The sequence below is a fragment of the Schistocerca serialis genome, chromosome 9, assembly GCF_023864345.2.
Source record: "Schistocerca serialis cubense isolate TAMUIC-IGC-003099 chromosome 9, iqSchSeri2.2, whole genome shotgun sequence".
Taxonomy (NCBI): domain Eukaryota; kingdom Metazoa; phylum Arthropoda; class Insecta; order Orthoptera; family Acrididae; genus Schistocerca; species Schistocerca serialis.
This window is the reverse complement of record NC_064646.1, coordinates 340,795,345-340,822,985: the sequence shown is the minus strand read 5'-3', so window position 1 is coordinate 340,822,985 and position 27,641 is coordinate 340,795,345. Positions and strand designations below refer to the sequence as shown.

The 27,641-nt window shown below is 38.1% G+C and overlaps 1 protein-coding gene across 1 annotated transcript in view; it reads right to left on the bottom strand.

The window, feature by feature from the left end:
• LOC126419910 (E3 ubiquitin-protein ligase MARCHF8) overlaps positions 1–27,641 on the bottom strand; it is a 109,769-nt gene that overhangs the window by 31,723 nt on the left and 50,405 nt on the right. The window contains exon 3 of the mRNA XM_050087190.1: positions 23,260–23,348. Coding sequence (XP_049943147.1) covers positions 23,260–23,348 — 89 coding nt within the window. The remainder of the gene's footprint in view (positions 1–23,259; positions 23,349–27,641) is intronic.

The following is a 27,641-nucleotide window of genomic DNA, read 5'->3' as shown; positions in this document are numbered from 1 at the left end:
TATTATCTCATGAAATGACAATCACAGTAGAACTGAACTCATACGGAGAGTCAGAAATGCAACAGAAAAAGTGGGGGCGGTAGTGACAAAATGATACTGACAGATGAAGTAGCCTTCGTTAGACAATATAAGCTGGTGTAAGGCGTAGAGATGTAAATAAATAGCTTCGTGAGTCTTTGGAACACCTAAACTCTGTCTATCCTATTATAAACATTAAGGTAGAATTTGAAAGGAGGGCCAGCTATTTCCCTACAATTAATTAATTAATTAGGAGAAGAACAGATGGTTTCATGGGCCACAACTTGTATAGAAAAGACACATTTATGTTTATCTCCATGCCTTTAGCCATCACAATCCATTAAGCACAAATGATATGCTGAAAGTTCATGATAAACAAAAATTGCATACTTTCAAGCAAGGAAATCCTCACTGAAGCATGACACCAATACATCATTTTCCAAAGGGATAGGCACTAAATCCAACATTCTGAGTAGACATTGCAGGTCCAGATAGAAAATTAAATGAAAAATTAGGGGTTGCCTTTCTGTCTTATGCTGGCCCAATCGCTAGAAAAATAAGTTGACTTCTATATAAAAATGGCATTCCACACATTTCACTTCTACACAGAAAGATAAAAATGTCTGGTTTCTAATGTGAAATACAGGGTGATTATAATTAAAAGTTAAACTTTCAAAACACTGTAGACATAACACCACAGGTCAGAATGTCGTCAAATTACAACCGAATATTATTGGAGAAGGGGAAAATGTATCTTCTCTTGTTGTCTTCAGTCCTGAGACTGGTTTGCTGCAGCTCTCCATGATACTCTATCGTCTGCGAGCTTCTTCATCTCCCAGTACTTACTGCAACCTACATCCTTCTGAATCTGCTCAATGTATTCATCTCTTGGTCTCCCTCTACGATTTTTACCCTCCTATGCTAAATTTGTGATCCCTTGATGCCTCAGAACATGTCCTACCAACAGGTCCCTTCTTCTTGTCAAGTTGTGCCACAAACTCCTCTTCTCCCCAATTCTATTCAATACCTCCTCATTACTTATGTGATCTACCCATCTAATCTTCAGCATTCTTCTGTAGCACCACATTTTGAAAGCTTCTATTCTCTTCTTGTCCAAACTATTTATCGTCCATGTTTCACTTCCATACATGGCTACACTCCATACAATTACTTTCAGAAACGACTTCCTGACACTTAAATCTATACTGGATGTTAACAAATTTCTCTGCCAGTCTACATTTTATATCCTCTGTACTTCGACCATCATCAGTTATTTTGCTCCCCAAATAGCAAAACTCCTTTACTACTGTAAGTGTCTCATTTCCTAATCTAATTCCCTCAGCATCACCTGACTTAATTCGACTACATTCCATTAGCCTCGTTTTGATTTTGTTGATGTTCATCTTATATCCTCCTTTCAAGACACTGTCCATTCAGTTCACCTGCTCTTCCAAGTCCTTTGCTGTCTCTGACAGAATTACAATGTCATCGGCGAACCTCAAAGTTTTTATTTCTTCTCCATGGACTTTAATACCTACTCCGAATTTTTCTTTTGTTTCCTTTACTGCTTGCTCAATATACAGATCGAATAACATCGGCAACAGGCTACAACCCTGTCTTACTCCCTTCCCAAGCGCTGCTTCCCTTTCATGTCCCTTGACTTTTATAACTGCCATCTGGTTTCTGTACAAATTGTAAATAGCCTTTCGCCCCCTGTATTTTACCCCTGCCACCTTTAGAATTTGAAAGAGAGTATTCCAGTCAACATTGTCAAAAGCTTTCTCTAAGTCCACAAATGCTAGAAATGTAGGTTTGCCTTTCCTTAATCTATTTTCTAAGGTAAGTCGTAGGGTCAGTATTGCCTCAAGTGTTCCAACATTTCTGCGGAATCCAAACTGATCTTCGCCGAGGTCGGCTTCTACCAGTTTTTCCATTCGTCTGTAAAGAATTCGCATTAGTATTTTGTAGCTGTGACTTATTAAATTGATAGTTTGGTAATTTTCACATCTGTCAACACCTGCTTTCTTTGGGATTGGAATTATTATATTCTTCTTGAAGTCTGAGGGTATTTCGCCTGTCTCATACATCTTGCTCACCAGATGGCAGAGTTTCGTCAGGACTGGCTTTCCCAAGGCCGTCAGTAGTTCCAATGGAATGTTGTCTACTCCCGGGACCTTGTTTCGACTCAGGTCTTTCAGTGCTCTTTCAAACTCTTCTCGCAGTATCGTATCTCACATTTCATCTTCATCTACATGCTCTTCCATTTCCATAATATTGTCCTCAAGTACATCGCCCTTGTATAGACCCTCTATATACTCCTTCCACCTTTCTCCTTTCCCTTCTTTGCTTAGAACTGAGTTTCCCATCTGAGCTCTTGATATTCATACAAGTGGCTCTCTTTTCTCCAAAGGTCTCTTTAATTTTCCTGTAGGCAGTATCTATCTTACCCCTAGTGAGATAAGCCTCTACATCCTTACATTTGTCCTCTAGCCATCCCTGCTCAGCCATTTTGCACTTCGTGTTGATCTCAATTTTGAGATGTTTGTATTCCCTTTTGCCTGCTTAATTTACTGCGTTTTTATATTTTCTCCTTTCATCAATTAAATTCAATATTTCTTCTGTTACCCAAGAATTTCTACTAGCCCTTGTCTTTTTACCTACTTGATCCTCTGCTGCCTTCACTACTTCATCCCTCAGAGCTACCCATTCTTCTTCTACTGTATTTATTTCCCCCATTCCTGTCAATTGTTCCCTTATGCTCTCCCTGAAACTCTGTACAACCTCTGGTTTAGTCAGTTTATCCAGGTCCCATCTCCTTAAATTCCCACCTTTTGCAGTTTCTTCAGTTTTAATCTACAGTTCATAACCAATAGATTGTGGTCAGAGTCCACATCTGCCCCTGGAAATGTCTTACAATTTAAAACCTGTTTCCTAAATCTCTGTCTTACCATTATATAATCTATCTGACACCTTCTAGTATCTCCAGGATTCTTCCATGTGTACAACCTTTTTTTATGATTCTTGAACCACGTGTTAGCTATGATTAAGTTATGCTCTGCACAAAATTCTACCAGTCCGCTTCCTCTTTCATTTCTCTCCCCCAATCCATATTCATCCACTGTGTTTCCTTCTCTCCCTTTTCCTACTCTCGAATTCCAGTCACCCATGACTATTAAATTTTCATCTCCCTTCACTACCTGAATAATTTCTTTTATCTCATCATACATTTCATCAATTTCTTCATCATCTGCAGAGCTAGTTGGCATATAAACTTCTACTACTGTAGTAGGCATGGGCCTCGTGTCTATCTTGGCCACGATAATGCGTTCACTATGCTGTTGGTAGTAGCTTACCCGTACTCCTATTTTTTTACTCATTATTAAACCTGCTCCTGCATTATCCCTATTTGATTTTGTATTTATAACCCTGTATTCGCCTGACCAAAAGTCTTGTTCCTCCTGCCACCGAACTTCACTAACTCCCACTATATCTAACTTTAACCTATCCATTTCCCTTTTTAAATTTTCTAACCTACCTGCCCGATTAAGAGATCTGACATTCCACGCTCCGATCCGTAGAATGCCAGTTATCTTTCTCCTGATAACGACGTCCTCTTGAGTAGCGCCCGCCTGGAGATCCGAATGGGGGACTATTTTACCTCTGGAATATTTTACCCAAGAGGACGCCATCATCATTTAACCATACAGTAAAGCTGTGTGCCCTCTGGAAAAATTACGGCTGTAGTTTCCCCTTGCTTTCAGCCGTTCGCAGTACCAGCACAGCAAGACTGTTTTGGTTAGTGTTGCAAGGCCAGATCAGTCAATCATCCAGACTGTTGCCCCTGCAACTACTGAAAAGGCTGCTGCCCCGCTTCAGGAACCACACATTTGTCTGGCCTCTCAACAGATACCCCTCCGTTGTAGTTGCACCTACGGTACAGCAATCTGTATCACTGAGGCAGGCAAGCCTCCCCGCCAACAGCAAGGTCGTGGGGATAGGGGAAAAATATATAGCAGAAGTAAAAAAATAAAAAAAAAAATTGATCAACAGATGGTGCTGCATGTATCAGAGTACGTAAATAAAAACACCTCTCATGCACACGACCCATTGAAGTTGGTATAAACACACCGCGTACATGGCTTTTCCTCTTTTTGTGTCTGCGACGTTCGCCATGTCTGTCTCAATGCAGGATCGCGCTCTGCTCGTAAAGCTGTATTACAAAAATGATGACTGTGCACACGTCGCTATGCGGGTTTGAAAGACGGCATTGGGCCCAATGACTGTTGTGGGTCTGGAGAAAATGATTTGGAAATTCGAAAAAGACGGGTTCTTTTCATGTGCAACCTAGTAAAGGGGAGAAACAAATTGAATTGATGTCAGTGGAAGCTGTGATCACAGCAATGTAGGAGGAGATGAGTGGTGATGTGCAAATGTGTAGTGAGGAGAATTGCCCGAACATTGGACGTAACCCATGAGCACAGCGCGTAACATCCTATGAAACATCCTCCTTTGCTATCCATTCAAAATTAATCAAGTGCAGAAGCTGTTTCCTGTAGACCTTCCAGCAAGAGAGACCTTTGCTTTGGAATTTCTTGCTCGCATGGAAGTGGACAATGATTGGCCACGGAAGAGTTTGTGGACAGACGAAGCCCACTTCCATCTGACGGGATATGTCAATAGACAGAACTGTCGAATATGGGCAATGGAAAATTCACACACAAATCAACCAGTACCACTCCTTCCTGAAAATGTCACTGCTTGGTGCAGTTTACGGCATCATTTATCATAGGGCCATATTTTTTTTAAGAGATAGGTGCTTCTGGTCCTGTTACCTGTACCGTCACTGCTAAGCGCTATGAGCATCTTTTGCGCAACCACGTCATTCCAGCTCTCCAACAGTGGATGTGTGGATTGGATCATTTTTATGCAAGATGGTGAACCTCTGCACATTGAAAATCTGATTAAGCAGCTGCTGAAGTGCCATTTCGAAAATGCTACAATTATCAGCCGCCATTTTCCTACAGCTTGCCCGTCCCAATCACCTTATCTTAATCAGAGCGACTTCTGGCGGTGGGTCTATATGAAAGATGTTGTGTTCAGTGTTCTGACTAAAAACTTACCTGCATTGAAGGCATGCATTGCACAACACATTCTGGACATGAGCCCAGAAACACTTCGATCAGTTGTGGAACATGCTGTTTCTCAATTTCAATTTGTTGCAGAAAATGGTGGTCAGCATATTGAACAAGTTTTGGGACAGTCACACAGAAACTGATAATCCGATTTGATTTTGATTGATGGTTTTTATGCAGTTTTTGGCCTAAGGACAATTAAAACTCAATTTTACCCATCTGATGTGATATGATCTTGCTGTGGTGGATGGACTTACGCAACCAACAGTATCACTCATGTACATCCATGCACACTGAGTAGTACATTTTGTTTAACACGAAACATACACTTTAGGCATTGTTGTACATTCATTTGTCATTTGCAGTCTACCACTATTAAATTATGATGCTTGCAGTGATATCTATTGCTACATTTTGTAACTATTTAATTTTCTTCTGCCATACGTTTCCCCCCTTCTCTGATAATATTCCGTTGCAATTTGACATCATTCTGACCAATGGTGTTATTTCTACTGTGGTTTTTCGATTAGATTAGATTAAGTTTTTGTTCCTTACACCCAAAAAATGAGATGATTCGCGTGGGTGTGGAACATGTCAGAAAGTAAAACATAAAACATTTGAATATAATATATACTACCCTGATCATTTGTGAGGAGATTGTCGAAATAGGTGAATACAATGTGGTAAAATGGAACAGCTAATATTTGCAGAAGTAACACACTATCAGAATGAAACAATGTTATGCACTATTAGTAAATTTATCGTACACAAAATACCTAATCTTGACTGTTGTGCCAAGTGATGTCAAAACTGAAATCTAACAGATACTTTTACTTAAGATGGCTTAACAGTCTATGCTAAGATATTCATCAATGGAGTAGGACGAGTTGCCTATCAAGAAGTCTTTCAAACTATTTAAACTGTGCTTTATCTGAAACCAAGTTTTTCATGGTTGCTGGCAATTTACTGAAAATGCGTGTTCCTGAATACTGGACCCCTTTTTGGACCAAGGTACGTGATTTTAGGTCTTTATGAAGATTGTTCTTATTCTTAGTATTGAAACTATGTATTGAGCTGTTGGTTGGAAGTAGAGATGTATTACTTGCAACAAATTTCATTAAGGAATAAATATACTGAGAAGCACTCATTAGAATAAAAGTTCCTTGAACAGGTTGCTACACGATGTTCTTGTATTAAATAAATGCCGTGTGGCTAGGGCCTCCCTACGGGTAGACCGTTCGCCTGGTGCAAGTCTTTCGAGTTGACGCCACTTCGGCGACTTGCGTGTCAATGGGGATGAAATGATGATGACTAGGACAACACAACACCCAGACCCTGAGCGGAGAAAATCTCCGACCCACCCGGGAATCAAACCCGGGCCATTAGGTATGACATTCCGTCACGCTGACCCCTCAGCTACCAGGGGCAGACTATGTTCTTGAATTAACACACGCTTTTGTACCCTAAAAGCTTTTGCTCAGTTTGATGAGTTGCCCCAGAATACGCTCCCATAAGACAACAGAATGAAAGTAAGCAAAGTATGCAAGTTTTTTTATATTTATATATCCTACATCTGACATCATTCTCATGGCAAATACAGACTTGTTTAGGCGCTTAAGCAATTCTGTTCTATGCTCTTCCTAACTGAACTTACGAGGGCGGTTCAGAAAGTAACCTCCGATTGGTCACAGTGCGGGTTGTGGGGGGAGTAGCGACGCCATCTGTGCGTTCACGCACTCAACAGGTCAGTCGGCATCAAGCCGTGGTCGAGTGAACGTCGTACCTGCGCTAGTTTAGTTTTTGTGGCAGTTTGAAATGTGTGCTGCAATAGAAAACCCCGCCAAATGTGAAGTGCGTGCTGTAATAAGGTTTTTTACAGCCAAAGGATATTCTGCAGCAGCTATTCATCGTGAGCTTTGTGCCGTGTACGGACCAAGAGTTATGAGTGAAGGAGTTGTCCATGAATGGGTACATTTATTTAAAAGTGGACGAGAAAACGTTCATGATGAAGAGAGGAGTGGTAGACCATCATTGGTGACTGACGAACTCGTTCAGACAGTTGATGCAAAAGTTCGTGAAAATCGACGTTTCTCAATGTCGGAGTTGTCTACTGGTTTTCCACAGATTTCTAAGACTCTCTTGTACGAGATAGTGACAGCAAGATTGGGTTACCGTAAGTTCTGTGCACGATGGGTGCCCAAAATTCTTACCGACCACCACAAAACTCAAAGAATGGCATCTGCATTAGACTTTCTGTCACGTTATGAGGACGAAGGAGAACCATTGTTAAACAGAATCGTGAGCGGTGACGAAACCTGGATTAAGTACGTGAACCCTGAGACAAAAGAACAATCAAAGATGTGGGCACATTCAAATTCGCCTACCAAACCAAGAAAAGCCTTGCAAGATTTTTCTGCCAGAAAACTGATGGCAACGGTGTTTTGGGATGCCAAAGGGGTGTTGTTGGTTGAATTCATGGAATGTGGTACGACCATTAATCAAGACGTGTACTGTGAAACAATAAAAAAGTTACGACGGGCTATACAGAACAAATGCCATGGTATGCTGACTTCCGGTATCGTTTTTTTGCACGATAACGCCCGTCCTCACTCTGCTCGCAGAACAACGGCCCTTCTTGTGTCCTTCAAGTGGGACGTTATCAACCATCCACCTTACAGCCCAGACCTGGCGCCAAGTGATTATCACCTCTTCATGCATTTGAAGAAATGGCTCGGGTCACAGCGGTTTGATGACGACGAAGAGCTCAAAGATGCGGTCACAGGCTGGCTCCAGGCACAAGCGGGTGATTTTTATGCAGAAGGAATTTCAAAGCTTGTGAAGAGATACGATAAGTGCCTCAATCGCTATGGAGACTATGTAGAAAAATAGTGCAAAGATGTAGTTGTAAGATGTATATATTAAAATATTTTTATATAACTTGGTGTATTTTTTTAAATCAACCGGAGGTTACTTTCTGAACGGCCCTCGTATTATCGAGTTGTAATCCCAGAAATTTAACACTGTCAACCTCTTTGATCTGCATGTCTTCATATGTTTTACACATGCTGGAAGGAAATCTCTCACAGGTTCTGAACTGCATATAGTGGGTGTTCTCAAAGTTTAATGACAGTGATTAGCTTTAAACCACTTATTAAAGTCAGTGAACATTTTATTAGCAGCTATTTCTAAATCTGTACTTGACTTGCTATTTATTGCAATGTTTGTATCATCTGCAAACAAAACAAACTTAGCATCTGGCAATGTAACAGATGAGAGGTCATTAATGTACACAAGAAAAAGCAGTGGACCCAAGATGGAACCTTGAGGAACACAACCTGTAATTAATTCACAGTCAGATGAAGACTGACTGCTTACTGCACAGGTATTTCCCAACAACACCCTTTGTTTCCTGTTAGATTGATAAGATTCAAACCATTTCGCAGCATTGCCGGTGACACCTTAATATTCTAATTTACTTAAGACAATTCTGTGGTTCACACAGTCAAAGGCCTTTCACAGGTCACAGAAAATGCCAGTAGCCTCTAATTTATTAGCTAATGAATTAAATACATTCTCACTGTAAGTGTAAATAGATTTCTCTATACTAGAACCCTTAAGAAATCCAAACTGTGACCTGGACAATGTATTATTTGCAGTCAGATGCTTAAGGAGATGCTTGAACACAAGCTTTCAAATATTTTTGAGAAAGCTGGCAAAAGTGAAATTGGTCAATGGTTTGATGGTATCTCTTTATACCCCTTCTTGTGAAGAGGCTTAACTACAGCATATTTTAGCCAGTCTGGAAATGTTCCAGCGATAAAGAGATTGATTACACAAATAACTTACGACAGAACTCAACTTGCATGAGCACTCTTTGATTATCTTCATTATGTTATCATACCCACTGGAGTACTTAGATTTTAAGGATTTTATGACAGATGCTATTTCTTTGGGAGACGTGTCAATTTACATTTTACTGAAGTTATTTTTAAAGACTGGTCAGATTCTCCATTGAACTGTTCACTGAACATGATGAACCCAAGCTGTCAGTAACAGAAATGAAGTACTTGTTTGCAACACTATGAATACTTGTTACCAAAGTCCCATTTATTTTTAGAGCTATCTGTTCCTCTTCTTTGTTGTTCCCACCTGTCACTGTCTTCACTATATCCTATACAGTTTTTTTTTTTTTTTTTAAACTTTTGTTGCCTGATGTAATTGTCTTTTTCTCATAATAAAGCTGCTTTGATTTCTGGATTAATTGCTTCAATATTTCAATGTATTCTTTGTAATACATTACAATTCTAACACCAGAGTTGTTCTTAGATAGCAGATACAGTCTACTTTTTGTCCCACATGATATCTTCATTCCTTGTGTAATCCACAGTTTATTTTTTTACTTCAGTGTGATTTGAGTTATCTTTAGGGGAAAACAGTTTTCAAAAGTGGATGTAACTTTATTAATGAATGCTTTGTATTTCCCATTTCAGTCAGAAATATCATAAACATCTATCCAGTTCATGTCTTTGAGCAATTTCCTGAATTTTTCAAGTTTTGACATATTTATTACCCTCCTGTACTCAGATTTAACACAAGATGCTGCATGTCATGATCAGATAGCCCATTTACTATTGGTTTTGTGATATGACTTTTTTCCCTAGATTTGTCTGCAAGGATATTATCAATAGCAGTCTAAGAGTATTTACATGTTCTGGTTGCAAAGTTCACAGTAGGAACTAAATTGAATAGGTAACAGGAGCCATGTTGCTGGAAAAGAAATATTCAAATGCATTAATCATAGCAGTGACTTTCAGGCACAGAACATGTGAAGAGAAGCAGGGATAAATAAAAAGTAGGTCATATGGAGCTTGAAATAAGTGTGTTTTGATCCCAAATAAATCAGGTCTCTGTGATTTAGGTAATGTAAGGAGAACTGTGTTTCATCGCCAAAACAGTCCTATGAAAGTGCTTAAGACAGTCAGTGTCTGGCAACAAAATCATGATAATATTAGCCATACCAAAGTTAGTATGATGTTTCTTGTGTGACTGCAATAATTGTTCACTGACAGAGCTTTTCAATGCATCCACATTAAAATCACCAGCAACCACTACTTCCTTGTTCTTTACCATGAGATGAGACAGCAGAGCTTCCATGTTTTTTATGAAGAGGTTAAAATTTCCTGAAGGTTATCTGTATATACCTACTATTATAAAGGACTTATTATGAAATACTACTACTGTTGCACAAGCTTCTAAGTGCTTCTCTGAGCAAAATTTATTAATATCAATAGTCTTGAAATTAAAACAGTTTCTGACAAATATGGCAACTCCTCCTTTCTCCATATTTCCTCAACAGAAATAAGTAGCTAAACTTTAATTATAATCACCCTGTACAATCTAAGCCTCAGGAAATCAGAATAATATTCCATGCCATACAAATGTGTAAATCTTATATGGAACAAAGCATTAGAAAATTTAGGAAATGTAGGAACATCAAACTGAAAGAGCCAAGCAAATCATCTGTCATCTTACATTGTTTGGAGAGCAATTATGAAATGAGATATAGCAGGAATAGTACTGTTGCGCAAGCTCCAAGTTTCTGGGGCAACATAATAAAGCAATCTATCAGAACAGGGTTGACTCCATTGTCACAGTACTGCAGTTTGACGGGTTGAGGGTTCGTATCAAGTGAGGTGAGATAAGAGAAGATAGGGAGAGGCCGTATGGGGATGGGCTAGTAATGTGTCACCAAAGTGCTCACCTTGTTGCAGGCAGAAAGAGATGTGTGTTGCATATGATGAGATGGAATAGTGGACAAGGAGGAGGGAGATAAAACAGAGTATTATCCCCTGCATTCTGCATCGAATTTCTCTGGCTTTATTACATAGAAATGCTTCTTACAATATATCTTCCCATCCCTTTATCCCTCTGGCTTCAATCTTTGTTGCCCCCTCAACTCCACCACAGGCACCCTCAATTACACTACATCAATCTACTCTTACACTTTCTCTCCAGTCTACTTGTCCCACCGCTCTGTCTCCTACTACCAGTTCCATCCTTCACCTCACTAGAATCATATTCCTATTGCATTTACTTTCTGCCTTTCCCTTCACCTCATCACCATCAAAGGCCATAATGAGTGCCAAGAGTTTATTAATTTAAGATTTAGCACTTTTTGAGAACCACAAGTATACAGTTCTGGCAAATCGGCTTTCATAAACAAAACATACTGACAAAAAAAAAATTGAACACCATGACCAGATTTTCCTGCCAATTGAATGCTTCTGAGTCAGTCTGATGCAGTTCCCTTGGGATACAACAAAAGCATGCAGGGGATAATCTAGTGCACCTTGTGGTACTGCCTGCACTACTATATTGCAGTCATGACTTGGAGAGTTTCGATATACCTAGCTGTGGAGGGTAGCAACAATTCTTCCTATTAAGCATTTGATGTAGCTGAAATCGCAACGAGCAAAAATCTGCTATTAATAAGGAAGGGCATAAACAGTACCTCAGTCTAACTGGAGTCAAGAGCGCAATCACATGTACTATCACTATTTGAACCAACCAAAGAAGATATGTAGATCAGTCAATATATAATTTTGTGCACAAATTAAGTTGTGAACTCTGACAGAAACACAAGAAACATCATACTAACTTTGGTATGGCTAATATTATCATGAAATTGTTGCCAGACACTGACTGTCTTAAGCACTTTCATAGGACTGTTTTGGCGATGAAACACAGTTCTCCTTACATTACCTAAATCACAGAGACCTGATTTATTTGGGATCAAAACACACTTATTTCAAGCTCCATATGACCTACTTTTTATTTAACCCTGCTTCTCATCACATGTTCTGTGCCTGAAAGTCACTGCTATGATTAATGCATTTGAATATTTCTTTTCCAGCAACATGGCTCCTGTTACCTATTCAAATGCCAACAACCAATGGTTGACTTCTTGTTATCATTATCCAACAAAAACAATGCAACTGAGCAGTCAGTAGCAAAGACATGTCTTCCAGACTATAACTACTGGATCCTCTTTATTGGTGGATTGTCCTTTATTGAAACTGTTGATACTAAGCTTCAGGAACTTGGCTGCTGTTAAAATAACGAGCATGAAACTGAAGTGAAATTTCAGTCCTTTATTCAGAACTTAAACAGATGTCTTGTTGAGCGTCTTATTTGTTAAGTTGATGCTATGCTGCAGTTATTTGTTCCCGAATAAGACTGACAAGTTTGTTGGTATATTTGCCAGTCATCCACCTTAGATTAGCCAGCTGTTATAACCATACTGTCACGAAGAATCAAGGAAACAAGCATATGTTATGAGAGCACGATCACCAACAAAAAGTAAGACTTCAGACTGACACCATGTGTAGTAAACACACACAAAACTAAGCAGAGTTAAGTTCCTATTTATACACATACTAGCGACCTAGCCCAGCTTTGAATGGCTACACTAAGTACCTACTGCCAGACGACTTGTCCAGCATAGCGTTAATTAAATCTATACTGATCAACTTAATTTCAATATGTCCTGCATTGTGGATCATTTACGAAGTTGGTTGTAGCTGGCAGTGGATTCTCAGTAGTAGTAGTCCACACCAGCCTGTCGGAGGTATATTGTGCTGGCCTGGCACTGCAGTTAGGTAACCTTACACGACGCCAAGGAGTTATAGAGTTATGCCATTCACAGACAGGTGGTAATGGCACCACTCTTGCAATGGTGGGGTCTTTAATGCAGTCAAATTGCAGGAAATATTTATAAATTACACACAAATGTTCCTTGTGGATCAGTCTATAAGTGAAAAATGTATAAAAATCCCTTGAGCAGTTTCTGAGGATCAGCCCAATCATGCAGACAGAAACAGTGGCAGTGGACTTTAATTTATATGTATATAGTAGATGGAGAAGATAAGAATGTTCCAACCAAGTTCACTACTTCATGAAGAAGTGCATCACGTATCCTTCCATCTATACTAACAATAAAACTGTAAAACCACTGTGTCTGTCTGAACAGGCTAACCTCCAAAACTACTACACATATTTTCGTGTGGTTTTCAGAGTTATTGTAAGCGTAGCTTTATTTCATCAAATCAAATTACAGAAAAAAGATATTGTAATTTAAAGTTTTATAAATGCAAAGTGTGTCTGTTTTCTTGTCATGACAAAACCACTGAAATGATCTTGATGAAATTTAGTATAAAAAAAACTTGAACAGAGAGGAGAAATATAGACCACTTTAGAAAGTGTATAGTGCAAGATATTTATTGATTTAAAGACTATTACACGAAAAAGGAAAAATATTTACTTTTTGAAAAAGCTATTTACTCTTTGACTTTTGAAGTTCATTGTATTGAAAATTCTTTTATTGATTGATGTTTTGGATGTGATATGATTCAACATAATGAATACAATGGTTACACAATCCTCAACACATTCAACTCATACTTTCACATTACAATATAGTATGCGAAAGTAACTCCATTATGTTTCCATGACTAATCTGTGGAACCAGTTTTGATGAAATTTGGTGTGAAGATATCCTTTCTTCCAGGAGTGCTAGTTCTGCAAGGTTTACAAGACAGCTTCTGTGAAGTTTGGAAAGTAGTAAACGAGGTACTGGTGGAAGTAGAGCTGTGAGGACAGGGCGTGAGTCGTGCTTGGGTAGCTCAATTGGTAGAGCACTTTCCTGCGAAAGGCAAAGGTCCCCAGTTCGAGTCTCGGTCCAGCACACAGTTTTAATCTGCCAGGAAGTTTCATATCAGCACACACTATGCTGCAGAGTGAAAATCTCATTCTGGTAGCTTGCACCTCCAGGAAGAGCATAGGTTACTTTATAAAGTAAAAAGAGAGAAGTAGATGCTTAAAAGTGTGAAGAACGGGATGGGACACTGTCTTCTTCTTCTTCTTCTTCTTCTTCTTCTTCAGTAAACATAAACCATCTTAAAAATTGATTAAATTTGTTGCAGAATGTATAATGTATACAGGGTGTATACGTGGACAAGGAAAAAAAATTTCTGGATTTCTCCCGGATTTCCTGATTAGAAATACACTTTTTCCCATACGAAAACATACTTTTTCCCTGTTAACTGACAGTATATTTTCTCATGGAACTGTATAACTTATCAGTTCTTTGAATGTTTATGGTTTTATACACGGGCATAGAATTTCCTGGCGCTTTAGAAAACTAAACACAGGGAAAAAAACACATTTTGGAAAGATCTTTGATGTGCAGCAACATGTCCACTGCGTATTTTCATATTACGAAAGTATAAATTCGAATTCCACCAAACACCGCATGTTACTTTCCAAGGCATTTAAACTGAGATTGCGATGCGCTTTTGTAAGCTAGTCACAGCTCATGTCATGTGATCTCACCAGCCAATGACAGCGGGTATTCAGAACTTAGGACATGTGATGTAGTCAGCCAATAGCAACATCACTGTTAAGTAGCGCGAACACACAAACAAAAATAGTTAATGGTTTAAATTAATATACACAGTGTTGCTACACGAAAAGCAAAGCTTTCACATATAATATTCGTCTATAAGATTAATACGCTGCAAGAGAAGCTAAGCTATCACATATAATGTTGTATTTTATGCAAGTATTACAATTTAAGATAAATCGCACAAATGTGCCTGTAACATTTTTAATACCGACATAAATGTCTAATCTTCTGGGCTCGAAATCCATCTAAATGGCTCGTCATCAAAGAGTTCATTTTTAAATGAGAGTCAAACGCTCTGTGACGTAAGAAATTCATCGTACATTCTCGCATATAGTTCAACTTGCGTAAAAGGAATTTACTTTGATGGTAATGCTTTTCAAACAACCATTCAGAATATTTTCCTGCGACCTGTTAGGAATAGGTTCATTTCTGCAGTTTCCAGAGATCGCCAGATGACAGGCGTCACTGCGCTTGGCACAGCTATGATGTCATAGGGAGACTGTATGTTCGTACGTGTAAAACATTAAAAGATCTTACATTATGTCATAAAAGAAACAAGACATCAGAGGATACTCCAAAAGCATCGGAATTTCGTGACCTATACTAAAATGTGCACATTTAAAGTGCACATTCTTATGTCCAGATTCCCTGTGAAGTAGGCCACGACCTGATATTACGCTTTTCAATGTGGTTTTCGGGATTTAAATTTTCTTGGAGTACCAGTACTGTGTTATCTCATGTTTGGTTCTTTATTATGGCATAATACCATACGTGCTAGAAGTTGAATACATAAACCTCAGTAAAGACATGAAACAAGCAAGACAATACACATTTCTTCAATTTTTAGCTCCTAGAATTTTTTTCTCTCTAATCTTGCTACAGCTTTACACAGCGTGCTTTCCTTTCTGAGAAAGAATCTATTACCTCATCGAAGTTCGTCAAACGTTTTGCTACATGAAAAATCGAAATGTCATTGTCTAATACTGAAAAAGCTGTTAACACAAATAGGACCAAGGCTAGTGTGGTTCCCGATCTTATTACGTCTATTTTGTCACTGTCTGTTACATAAAACAAAACAGGCCTTTCTAATACTGCAACAATTGTAACACACACCAGACAAACGAGACTTAGGGCACAAATGATCTTTTTTGTAATGACAGAATGTAATTCACAAAGTACCAATCTCAAATGTTTATTAGGCCTACTACAAGCAAAAAGCTTTACGTTACAAAATAGTTTCACGTTTCATTCATACGCTCCAGTTTCTCAAGCATGAGATCGAAAAGTGGTAGTACGAAATTTTTATACAAACTTGGAATCGTCATATTGTTCCATAATTTGTGTGATGTCCCTGTTACTTCTCCTTATCACTAATTCTTTAGCTATTCCTGCCGATGTCAAAGCTTATTCGCAGATTAACTTCACCAACTCTGCCAGAATCATCGCTTTACTTATCCTGTGATTATTCTCTGGTTAGCCATTGTTACATGTTTGTACAATGTGTTTTCTGTGCTTCTTCCAGAATAAAACTTAAAGCGGCTGCTAGCCGGGGACTGTACAACTGGCCCTTACTAGTATAGCGATCTGGCCAAACATTTTATGTCAAAATTTCATTTTGTTCGATACTCCGAGAGGGTAATACGTAATCTTTCTTACCGGTTATTCATTTATTTTCACTCCTGTAGTCTGAATCTACGGATTTCGCTAGTAATTATAACAATACTCATCATTCGCAAACCCAATCAACCACACCATCAGACAGCAGTTGGCATTCATCCGTTTGGCCTTACTCCGCTCAGCTCATATAGCCACTTTTGTCTGTAGGAAAGTTTGTTTCTACATGCGACTAGGATGTGCACTATACACACATTCACAAATCAACTTACGATTCGTTCAGAAATCAACTTAGAATGTGTTCAAAAACCGACAGAGATGTGTTTCAAAGTTATATGAGTAACTGATAGACTAACGTGCGCTGGATGCTAGGTGCTTTGTGAAACAAGGTTTTTTCCCCCTCAAGAATATGAATTAGCCCCCCCCCCCCCCCCCAAATCTGGGCCTGCTGCGCATGCATGAATCTGGCAGCTTGGACACTACAGTAAAATTTTTACCGGTAGCACAGCTAGCTGCTAGCTGCGTCTGCTTACACAGCCAACAGCCACATTTCTATAGCCAGATGCAGCGGAAGGTACTACTCAACTGCGCGTGCACATAATCCCGCTCGGAACTGCTAAAACGAATCTAATGTAAGCAATTGTGACGTTACGCTCATCGGAGGCAATTTGTTGTTACAAAGCATGAAGCATTGCAAGGTCTTCCTAAAGCCTTTGACACATTTTGCGGCTGGCAGACGCTCGTATGAGCACTGTGTTTTGTTGCTGTATATGACGCATTTCCTTTGCAATTTAATTTTTATTTTTGTTTTTTCTCTCGTTCATGTTTTATTGCTACAGTATTATTCTGCAGTAGTGGGACACAGTAATACCTTTTGTTAGAATATCAGTTCTTACCAGTCAAAATTACAAAAATTTAACTGATAACAAAAACAATGAAAACTTCCCGGAATTCTAAAAAATTTCCAGGTTTTTCCCGGTTTTCTCCCGGATCGTATACACCCTGTGTATAGTTACTTCCATAGCATTTTTGATGTGTAGATAGGTGCACCTGCCCATGTCCGTCTACATGCACCACTTGAGAACAATGCTGTGTGCATGCCATGTCATTGGGCATGGGCGTATTTGGAGGGGGAGCGGTGCATCTACGCATTGTGTTATGCTTACTCAATCATGCACACATGTGAAAGCAGCTGAAGTTACTGCATGTACAACAGCTTACTTATGTACCAACATTTACTGTACCAAACTACTGATATGCATAGCTAGTATTTCATAAGTTCTAAATGATACAGAGGCAAGAGTTGAAGCTGTGACCTGCATGTCACCAGATAGCCACTATAACTGACACTCAACAGCAGATAACACAAAACATGCAGCACTGCTCTTCCGCCTCTTAAAACAAAGGCCCCATAGTTTGGAGTGAAATACAGTTTCCTGGGTTTGAAGCTAGTCAGTGGCCCTTTGTACGGCAGTGCTGTTGGATCCTCCATTCAAGTTGCACTGTCCATCTCTTCTCAATTGTCTATGTTCAACTGTAGACAGCCTGTATGATTGTTGACTACTACAACATTATACACTGGCCCATGCTCAATTTATCAGCCTTGTATCCATACTTGACACACACAAACACTAACGATGAGTTGGGGTTGTTTAAGGAAATTGTTCTCCTGTCGTGATGGTTATCATCGTCACTGATGAAAACATTTCTTTTGTGAGATTAAGTACCCTTTTTGCACTTGACTAGAGCCTCATAGCTCAACTGAGTGTCCAGACTGTTGTCTAGAACATGACAAGATTATGCTAGCAAAATTGTGTCTTCAATGGCAGGAAATCGCCCAAAGCAATCATTGTTGGATAAGGGTAACATTTTGGTTGCAGTCTAGCAAAATACATTTGAAGAGCTCTATCCTGTCAATCATGGCTGTTGGCTGGTTGTTTTTTCCATTTGCAACCTTTAACACAATGTCCTCTGAATCTTTAACACAGTCCTCTTCACCTGATGATAATAAGCACCTGACACCAAGAAAATGAAATTCTAAAATAAACTAGACAAGTTGGTTGTTGTTGATGACGTCGATTTGATTTTTCCAATATCTTGGCAACTGTTGTCCTTTAAGAGCTTTCATAGATGACAGCCTCAACTTAGTAAATGGTCACTGGTTCAGTTTTCTGAAGTCAGCAGCTAACTGAGCAGCTAGTTGCTCTGTATGGTGACAGGTAACAACAACGATGATTTGGAGAGTGGTCTTAACATTCAACACTGCTATCTCTCCTTTTCGATTGTGTAGGTCAACTGACGATTTGCAAGCAAATTTACAGAATGATTACACAACAGTCAAGCACCTTAGTGGCACAAACCCAGCATGATTTGGAGCCCCATACTTTATAGGTTAGGAAATGTGCTTGCTCACTGGTCTGTGCATGACAGTGCTCAATACAAATATGTTCCAGAAAGGTGCAGGCAAAAAATGTGACCTTTCAAGGAGTCATATCCTCCACTATATTGATAACAGAGATAAGGGTGTCAAATCTTCTGGATAGCCCTTAACCTAGTGAGCATCTGGAAGAACAGGCATACTGTTCAGAGCCAAAACTTAATAGCTATTGTGTACCATATTTGTATCACGTAATTAGCATCTGTGAACAATATGTATGTGTACATCATCTTTTGGACAAAGTTGTTCATGTTTCTAAATATTTTAGCGAATACAAACATTTATAATGTGCTGAGTTTTATCCACTTGACATCTTGTGTATGAGGTTCAGTGTAAAATGAACATGTTTTACTACAAAAAGATGTTTAAGACCTGAAGATGACAGCAAACACTGTTGACACGGTTGTCTTGAATAAATGGTTTTTAACAATTAAAACAAATTGCCCTTCAATACTTTCATGATGAGAAAATTCAATGTTACTGAGATCAAGAGGTTCAAGGTTACCATACTTACGCAGAAAACCACAAAAATAGACTTAAGTCATTTTAGCACCAAGGCCACAGTTATCTAAATAAACAACCTAAAGCAAATGCCTCAAATTTTAACTGTACATTGTTTAGACATTTTCCTAGAAACACCATTTTCCCATTTTTGAAAATCTGTATCCATTATCAAGAAAACCGAAATACTCGATTCTTGGGTACCAATTTCTGGGATGACGGCTACTATAATTTCTACACATGGAAAATTGTCGAAATTTTTACCATACGTTCAATGATGTTGAGGAATCTATAAACATTTTTCAATATCATCATTTGTTACCAAGATCCACAGGTTGTCTAAGCAGGTCCCTCTCATGTTTCGCCAAAACCCATCCATTTTCACAGTCTCAATTTTCCCCCTTCATCTCTCATTCAATGTCCAACACACTAAGCCATATGACAAAATGCCCTCAACCAGAGCACAAAGCACCACTTTCTTTGTTCTCCTGGATATGTGCCGACTCCAAAGGATTCCAATTAATGATCTAATTAGCCACTCATGCTCAACTTATCCTGTAGGATATGTCCACATCACACTGCCCAGTCTTATGAAATGATGAACCCATATACTTTAACACTTCCACAATTATTACCCAGCCAAACTCAAAGTCCAAATCCTCACCTAGCCCATTTCCAACAACAAGATATTCTGTTTTATCCATACTGACGGTTAGTCCCCATTGTTTGTAAGTATCCATAAACTTTCTCATTTGATACACATGGCATCATCCTTAAGTAGAGCCATAAGTACTTGATCATTGGCAAACAGTAATGAATACACATTTTGATGCTGTAATGTCAACCCAAACTTCTGCACTGTCTATTCCAGTAACCAAGAACAACTTCTAAATACAACTAAAATAAAGTCGGTGACATAGAACATCCTTGTCTTAATCCCTAATTTGTTTTAAAATTTTCCAATATCTTACAACCAAACTTCACAACTGCCTCACACTGGTGGTACATCCTTTTCACAGATTCTATTAATAAACCATCCACTCCAACCTTTGCCAATGCTGTCCATAGAATCTCTTTGGAACAGAGTTCTAGACCACAGATTCATAATTTTACAAACTACATATAATACATATACTGGCTCAACAAAGTTTTCATATTGCTACAGAGAGTGTATGTTGTAATGGAACTTCCAGACTTGCCAGAACTGAATATCAGAGAGGGAGTTACACACATCCCTCCACTTCTGTGAAAGGCAAAGCTCTACAATTAAGTAATAGCCTACAAGATGTTTTAATATGAGTAAGAGTTTCATGTGTTCTCTCAATGATACCCACATTTGTAAAAGAATTATTAAGGTTTCAGACAGAACTTCTCTCATTTTATTTTAGTAAAACATCCTTTTAAAAAATGAATACAAAGAAATTAAACCCATGGTCAAGAAAAAGTGATTTTTAAAGGCAGAATGATAGAGGGTGACAGAAACTACAGTTCTACACTATTAGTTAAAGATGCTATGAGTATTACTAGGAGTCTACATGGAAAGAGCAAGAGAAATTTAGGTAGAAACTGCACTGGCAACTGTGTTAGGTCAGAGGTGGTCAAGAGTATAGACACAGTCTTGTTACAAATGGGTCTGAGGCTGCTTCATAAAGGAATTATTCAATGTAGTTATTCTAGACTATCACAGATATTTGACGGCTATACATCAAGGGTTGTTGCTTTCTTGGCAAAACGCAGATGTTGACCAAGCCAAGACCCATGTTCATATCACATCTTATTTCTGCAGTTTGTTTTTCTCAACTATCCACACCAAACTGAAATAGCATTTTTTCTTATTGTATCAGCAGGTCAGGATACATTCTGAGATGTCATGATGTTTATGAACATTACGGCAGGATATTTATCTACCATCAAGTGTAATATCCAAAAAGGGTAAGCTGGCAAAGACACCTGACACAAATCAACCAAGAGTATTACTGTCATGGTATCACATAGACATCATGGGGATTAGTGCAGCACAGTGGTTTAAGTAAAATGTAATTGGCGAGAACTCTCATTTTCCACAAAAAGATCATTGCAACAAGATCAACAACTAACCTTGATATGGACATGGAAAACATAGTATAAATTAAAATAGTGTGTGGGAAATGTGGGAGGGAGGGAGACTGCCAATAACTTCAGCAATGCAAGGTGTACGACACATCAGCCATTTTTCAACTACGACATGTGATGTGGTCTAGTGCTTCGCTTATACACATTTTTTTCCCCAGGATGTGTCTACTTTCGAGGAAGACTATGGAAAACACACAATTCAAACTGTCTTGGTACATCTTAGAAACAAGGCACAAATTTTATACTGGTCATGAGTGTTTTTAGTGCACAATGAAATGAAGTCAACAATGTAGGCATATGAATTCATTGTAGTCATGAGTGTTCTTTTAATGGTGCTAGCATTATTCAGCAATGTATTTTATCTTGCAAGGCGATAATGCTCACTCTTAAGCCTGGAAATTTTCAAGATCTACCTCATGATCACGGGGATGAAAAAATGTGTCTTCCCTAGTCACTACAATACCCAAATTTGATTTTAATTATCCAATTGTGGAAATATGCAAACCACTGTAATATAGCCCTACATTATCTCTCACAGAATTTGAATATTTTCCCAGTAGGAGCTGAATGACATTTCATTGACGACTATTCTAAATTTATAACGTATCTGCTGGGAAAACTTCAAGTGTTCTAGATTTGTTTACATCAATATGAAGGATAGTCAAGCTTGTATTCAGTGTCAAGTACAGTCTGTTTTTCAGGTTACAATATTTTGTCCACATCTACAAATTACTTGAAAAAATTGGTAATCACTAAGTAAAAAAGTATTCACAAAGTGTTCTATGTACAAGCTGACACAGGAGAGAAGTACATAGGTGCCAATGGCTGTTGCACAGTAATATTTATAGTTGTGTTCCTAATGTGTATGACCAAATATTAAAAAATATATAAAAGGTGAGGCCTATACTAAAGGAAATATTAAATGTGAAACGTGCAGAGACTGAAGGAGTGTACATACAAAAACACCAGCATTTACAAAGGGAGCATTAATGTCAAGAGAAGTTGCATATGCATATATCAGTATTGTTATGAATGAAAAATACACAGAACCTGTTCTTGTTGCAAAGCAGCTACTTTTTTGGTAACAACAGTTTTTATTTACTCCAAATCCGTTTGTTGGACTATGTTGAAAATATAGCAAGGAGCAAGAGGCAAGAAGAATAAATATAAAATTTCCTACCAGATTAAAACTATGTGCCCTACCAGAACTTGAATGAGATCAATGCTCTCACCAACTGCGCTATCCAGGCATGATACATGACCTGCCCTCAGAGCTTTACTTTTGACAGTATCCCTCTCCTACTTCCAAATTTCACAGAAATTCTCTCCACAAGTTGTGGCTAAGCTATTTCTCCCCAGTACCCTTTGTTTTGGGAATGCCAGGTATAGCTTTTTCTACTTTTCTATGGGACTATCTATAACACTTAGAAATTTGCTTTCGCCACTATAACACTCCTTATTCCTCTCATTTCAGAATTTTTAGGCAATATTTCACAACTGTACAATTATTAGTTGCTGGTGTGAAAATTTTAATAAAAAAGTGAGTTTTCACACAAATATACAACTTGTCACTTTTTCACAGTTGCTTGTCAAACTACCCAGCAAACAACCTATTTGCATACATAACATAGATAGGAAAAAACATATGATAGGTCACAGTCAAAGGTCAAACAGTATATAACTCATAATACCAGTATGTTTCTTGGATTACATCTTGTGACTTGGGAGGTTCTTCCCCCAGTTCTGAAAGCCTGTGATACCCTATATGTGATTATCAAACTGATAGAAATTCCAAGCCATGCTGTTTTACCACTATTTTAGCATATGCGGCATATACTTTTAGCAAATAAAACCACTAAATGAAAAGAACAGAAGTAGAAGCAGAACAAACATCTACTTGCTTAATACAAAAACAAAATTATTTGAAGAAAAAACAAGCTGTGAATCAATCTGAAACAACATAAGCAGATGCTTCACCTCACCTGCAAATGTCATGATTGTTAGAGAGGCTTGAAGCATGAGAAGAACATCTTTCAGGTGGATTTGGACTTGATGTAGTAAAAACAGGTTCCTGAAATGATTAATTTTAATTTAAAATGTTAAAGATCACATTAACAGTCACTGGAAAAATTAGAACATATCAAAATTAATACCACACTAAGATTTTAAAAGGCAGGAAATCTGTACAATAGAGAGTATAGACCAATAAACAATGAAACAATATAGTAAAGAACAAAAAAATGCAACACTTTCACTTGGATATAGTTTCCATATTTTAAAAATTTGCCAACTGAGATAACACACACATTTAGTGCTATTAATATATATTGTTTCCACAACAGTCTGCAGTCAGACACACAGTTATCCTCCCTTCTCACATGCAATATCTTAACCCTAGATCATTCTCATGAAACACGATTGGTTACATTGCTGTATCTGTTGCGTTTTTTGCACCACATGGCTATGATTCATTGTAGCTTCCTAGCTTTCAAAGTGGTCAATTGGTAAGTATGCAATGTAAAATTCGTTGGTTTACTTTAGTAATATTGTGTGCAAGGGTTTGTGTCTACATGTCCAGAATTACATGAGGTTAAGTGCAACAATGGAACTATTTCAAGAAATAATATGGACTCAGTAAGTAATGCACTAGTATATTATGCATAATATGTGAGAGCAAGTACCTGAATATTTATTTTATGTTATTTTTGATGAGTACTCTGCATGGAGAAGACACAAATTTCAAAGAAAAGCTTATGAAAATGCTTGAAGAAGAAGTAGATGAAAAAAAATTTCACAGCAATTCTAATTCAAATGAAGAAATCATAATGTTGACATTGATGATATAGTAATGACTGATTCAGATCGAGAAGATATTGTAGGGCAGAAGACACTCTTAGCCTTGGGCAATATGGATGGAAACAAATGCTATCTGAATCAGACAATTTTAACAAATCAACATCTGAAAGTGAAGAAGATGGCAGAAATTCATCATCATCAAGATACACAATATTGTGTTGTCACCAAGAAAGTTTCTAAAAGGTGAGAACAGTAATTACCATCGGTCCGCAATATCTTGCAGTAATTCAAGTTATCGCATGCCAAGCAGAAACATTATCCACTTCACTCAGGCGCCCATTGGAGAGGCTAGGGCAGCGAAGACTCCTCAGCAGTCATTTCCTTTATTTTGCACAAATGAACTGATAAATGCTGTAGTGGCACATACCAATGAAAAAATAGACAGGAGTTCAAGATACATAACAACAGACATGCAAAACCAAACATGCACAGCACACACCAGAAGCCCTTCTCAGAACCTTTGAAATGCCAGAAGCTTTGGAAAAGATAAAATAAAAAAAAAAAAAAAAATCCATCTATCTGTAAAAGAAATGTTCTATACACATTTATGTGGTTCTCTATACAAAGCCACAAAGAGTTCTGAAAGGCTCAAATTCTTAGTCTTGTGCTTGAGATTTGATAAGAAAGAAACTTGTCAAGCTAGAAGACAGAACGATTGTTTCACACCAATGCACAAAATTTGGGAACAGTTTGTTCATAACTGCAGTAACTGTTATAAACCAGGCTAATATGTTACCATAAATGAGCAACTGTTGGGTTTTTGTGGACGATGTCCTTTCCTGCATAAATTCCAAATAAATATGAGATTAAAATAATGGCCTGGGACACAAAAACAAAGTACATAGTTGATACATCCCCTACTTATAAAAATGCACAGAGATACATGTAATGCCTCTTGGGGAATTTTATGTAAATGAAATGACCAAGACTCTTTTAGGGTCCAACAGAAACTTCACAATAGAAAACTGGTTTACCTCAGTGAAACTCTGAAGGGTAAACTCACAGTGGTTGGCACTATTCACTACAATAAACCTGTAATAGCCCCTGAACTACTGTCCATGAAACAGAAATGTAGTGTAGGTACATCTATGTTTTGCTTTGATAAAGATAAAACCCTGATTATAGATAAAGCAAAGCCAAATATAATGGTTGTCCTGTTGTTAACTGCTCATGACCAGCCCACTATCATTAGTAAGAAGCCACACACAACAGAGGACTACAATACTGCCATATATGGGGTAGAAGTGCTGGACCAGATGTGCAGCACCTATCCATGTAGCCGGAAAACCAGAAAATGGCCACTTTGTCTATCTTATGGCATGGTAAATATTGGATTTGTGAATACTCAGTTTATCCATACCCACAATAATCAATAGTAGGCAGCCAACATATTGCCATGAAAAGACATTCCTCTACGCCTTGGAGAAGAACTTGCCAAATCTTGGATGACAAAGAGGCTAGAAACTCCCAATCTACAACACATCTTCAAGTAACCATACAACGTGTCCTAACCAGAGAATCACAATTATAATGTCAAGAACAATCTGCAAGTGGCAAGAGAACTTTTTATCACGCCTGCCATTCTAAAAAGAGAAGAATGACAGTTACACATTGCCAAGAATATTGTCAAGCACAGCTCAAAGAATATAGAGAAAATCTGTGCACAAACTGCCATAAATAAGGCAAAAGAACTGTAATAGTGCAATAAAATACCTAATAAGCAGTTTTTGTTTTCAGTTATACAATTTTTATTGTATCTTCAATTTACTGTAGTGTGTTTTAATGAATATAATAAAAAGTAGTAAAATCTGCGAAGATTTATATTTATGTATTATAGGAATAGGCTTTGTGATCTAGGATTAAATATCCTGTTACACCAAATACATTCCGCCAGAAGATACTCGTGAAGTTCAAAGAAAATGGGCAGGTGGCATATCTACAGGCAGATTGCTATATGAGTCCAGTTGTATATAAAATAGAGCTGTGCACAAAATGAGCAGGCCCAAAATGATGTGCAAATTTCTCACTAACTGCACATAAAATGTGAGCTTTTCATAAAGACTATAATTACAATGCAGCAGAGAGCTATGAAACCTCTGAATAAAATGTATTAGTTCATTTCTTTTCTTGAAATGATTTCATTATACTAAACATAATCAGAACACATATCAATAATGTTACCAATAAAAAACCTCTTTTTAAAAAATGGAAGCTACGAAAAAGGCTATATTTGAAAAGACACCAATGTAGAATGTAGCCCTTTTTTAATTTTAAACAATTTCACTTCAATCTATTGAAATTATTTAATTTTATATGCTTTTCAAGAATGTGGATGTTTATTTGCAAATCAACTGTTATGAACAGGCTTAGGATGTTGCAGTAAATCTAGTGTTATGCTTATCCTACTGATGTACAAACTTCTTGATTTTTGCCTCTTTTCTCTTAGTGTGATTTCAATAATAACGACAAAAAGTTTTTAAGTGCCTAATTTCCAAGATATTTAAAAATATGAATGAAGTTAAGTGGACTAAAATGTTTAAAAATATGCCCCAAAATGGTGTTGGTCGAAGAATACCAGCTAAAATGCTACCGGTGGACACTGTAAAAATGTAGGATATAGCTGCTGACCTAAAAGCTTAATGAGAAGTTGAAGCAGCACGCAATATTTTGAAACTATATATGTATGGCACTTGTTCTCTCACTGGCTACAACAAATGATAGACCGATTCATAAAATGAAACAGTATTTATACTAACTTTTGTGTTTTTGCTCTTTCTCTAGTAAAAGCACACACACACACACACACACACACACACACACACAGGGACAAACACACACAGGCAGCCACAGTGAGAGATGAGTGTGCATTTGGTTTGTGTGTGTGTGTGTGTGTGTGTGTGTGTGTGGGGGGGGGGGGGGGGGGGGGGGGGGGTGCGTGTGCACACGCGCACTAACGCTAGAGAAAGAGGAAGAACTACTGTATATAGGTGAGTGATGACCTTTCCTTTACTTTATGTATTATTCCATTCAGGGATTTCCACTGTTGTTGTGATGATAGGCCCTTGTTTAAATTTGGAAATGTACTACCATAAGTACGTTAAGGCTATTTGATGGGGTCCACAACCTTCCACCTGTGTCCAGAAGGAAATGTGACAAGCTACACTTCTGTTTTCATCAAACAGAGCTTATTGGCTCCTTATTAGAGCCAATCCCTTTTATTGGCTGATGACATACAGAGAAAGCTTGTGCCATAGTGAGCTCCCTTAAAGCCACATTACCTCGCTTACTTCCCCCAACTGAGGATGTTATACTCTGCTTCAGAAGGCGATCCTTGATACTTCAGACCATTTCCTCTTTACTGCATTCTGGATAGTGAGGCAGTTAACAGGTGAGACAATTTTTCCCTTTAGCACTTCTCGTATTTCTACATAAGCAATTTAAACTCACACACAAGACTACTCACTCTTACAGGTGAAAGTGGGTAAAAAGACTGAATAATGATGGGAGG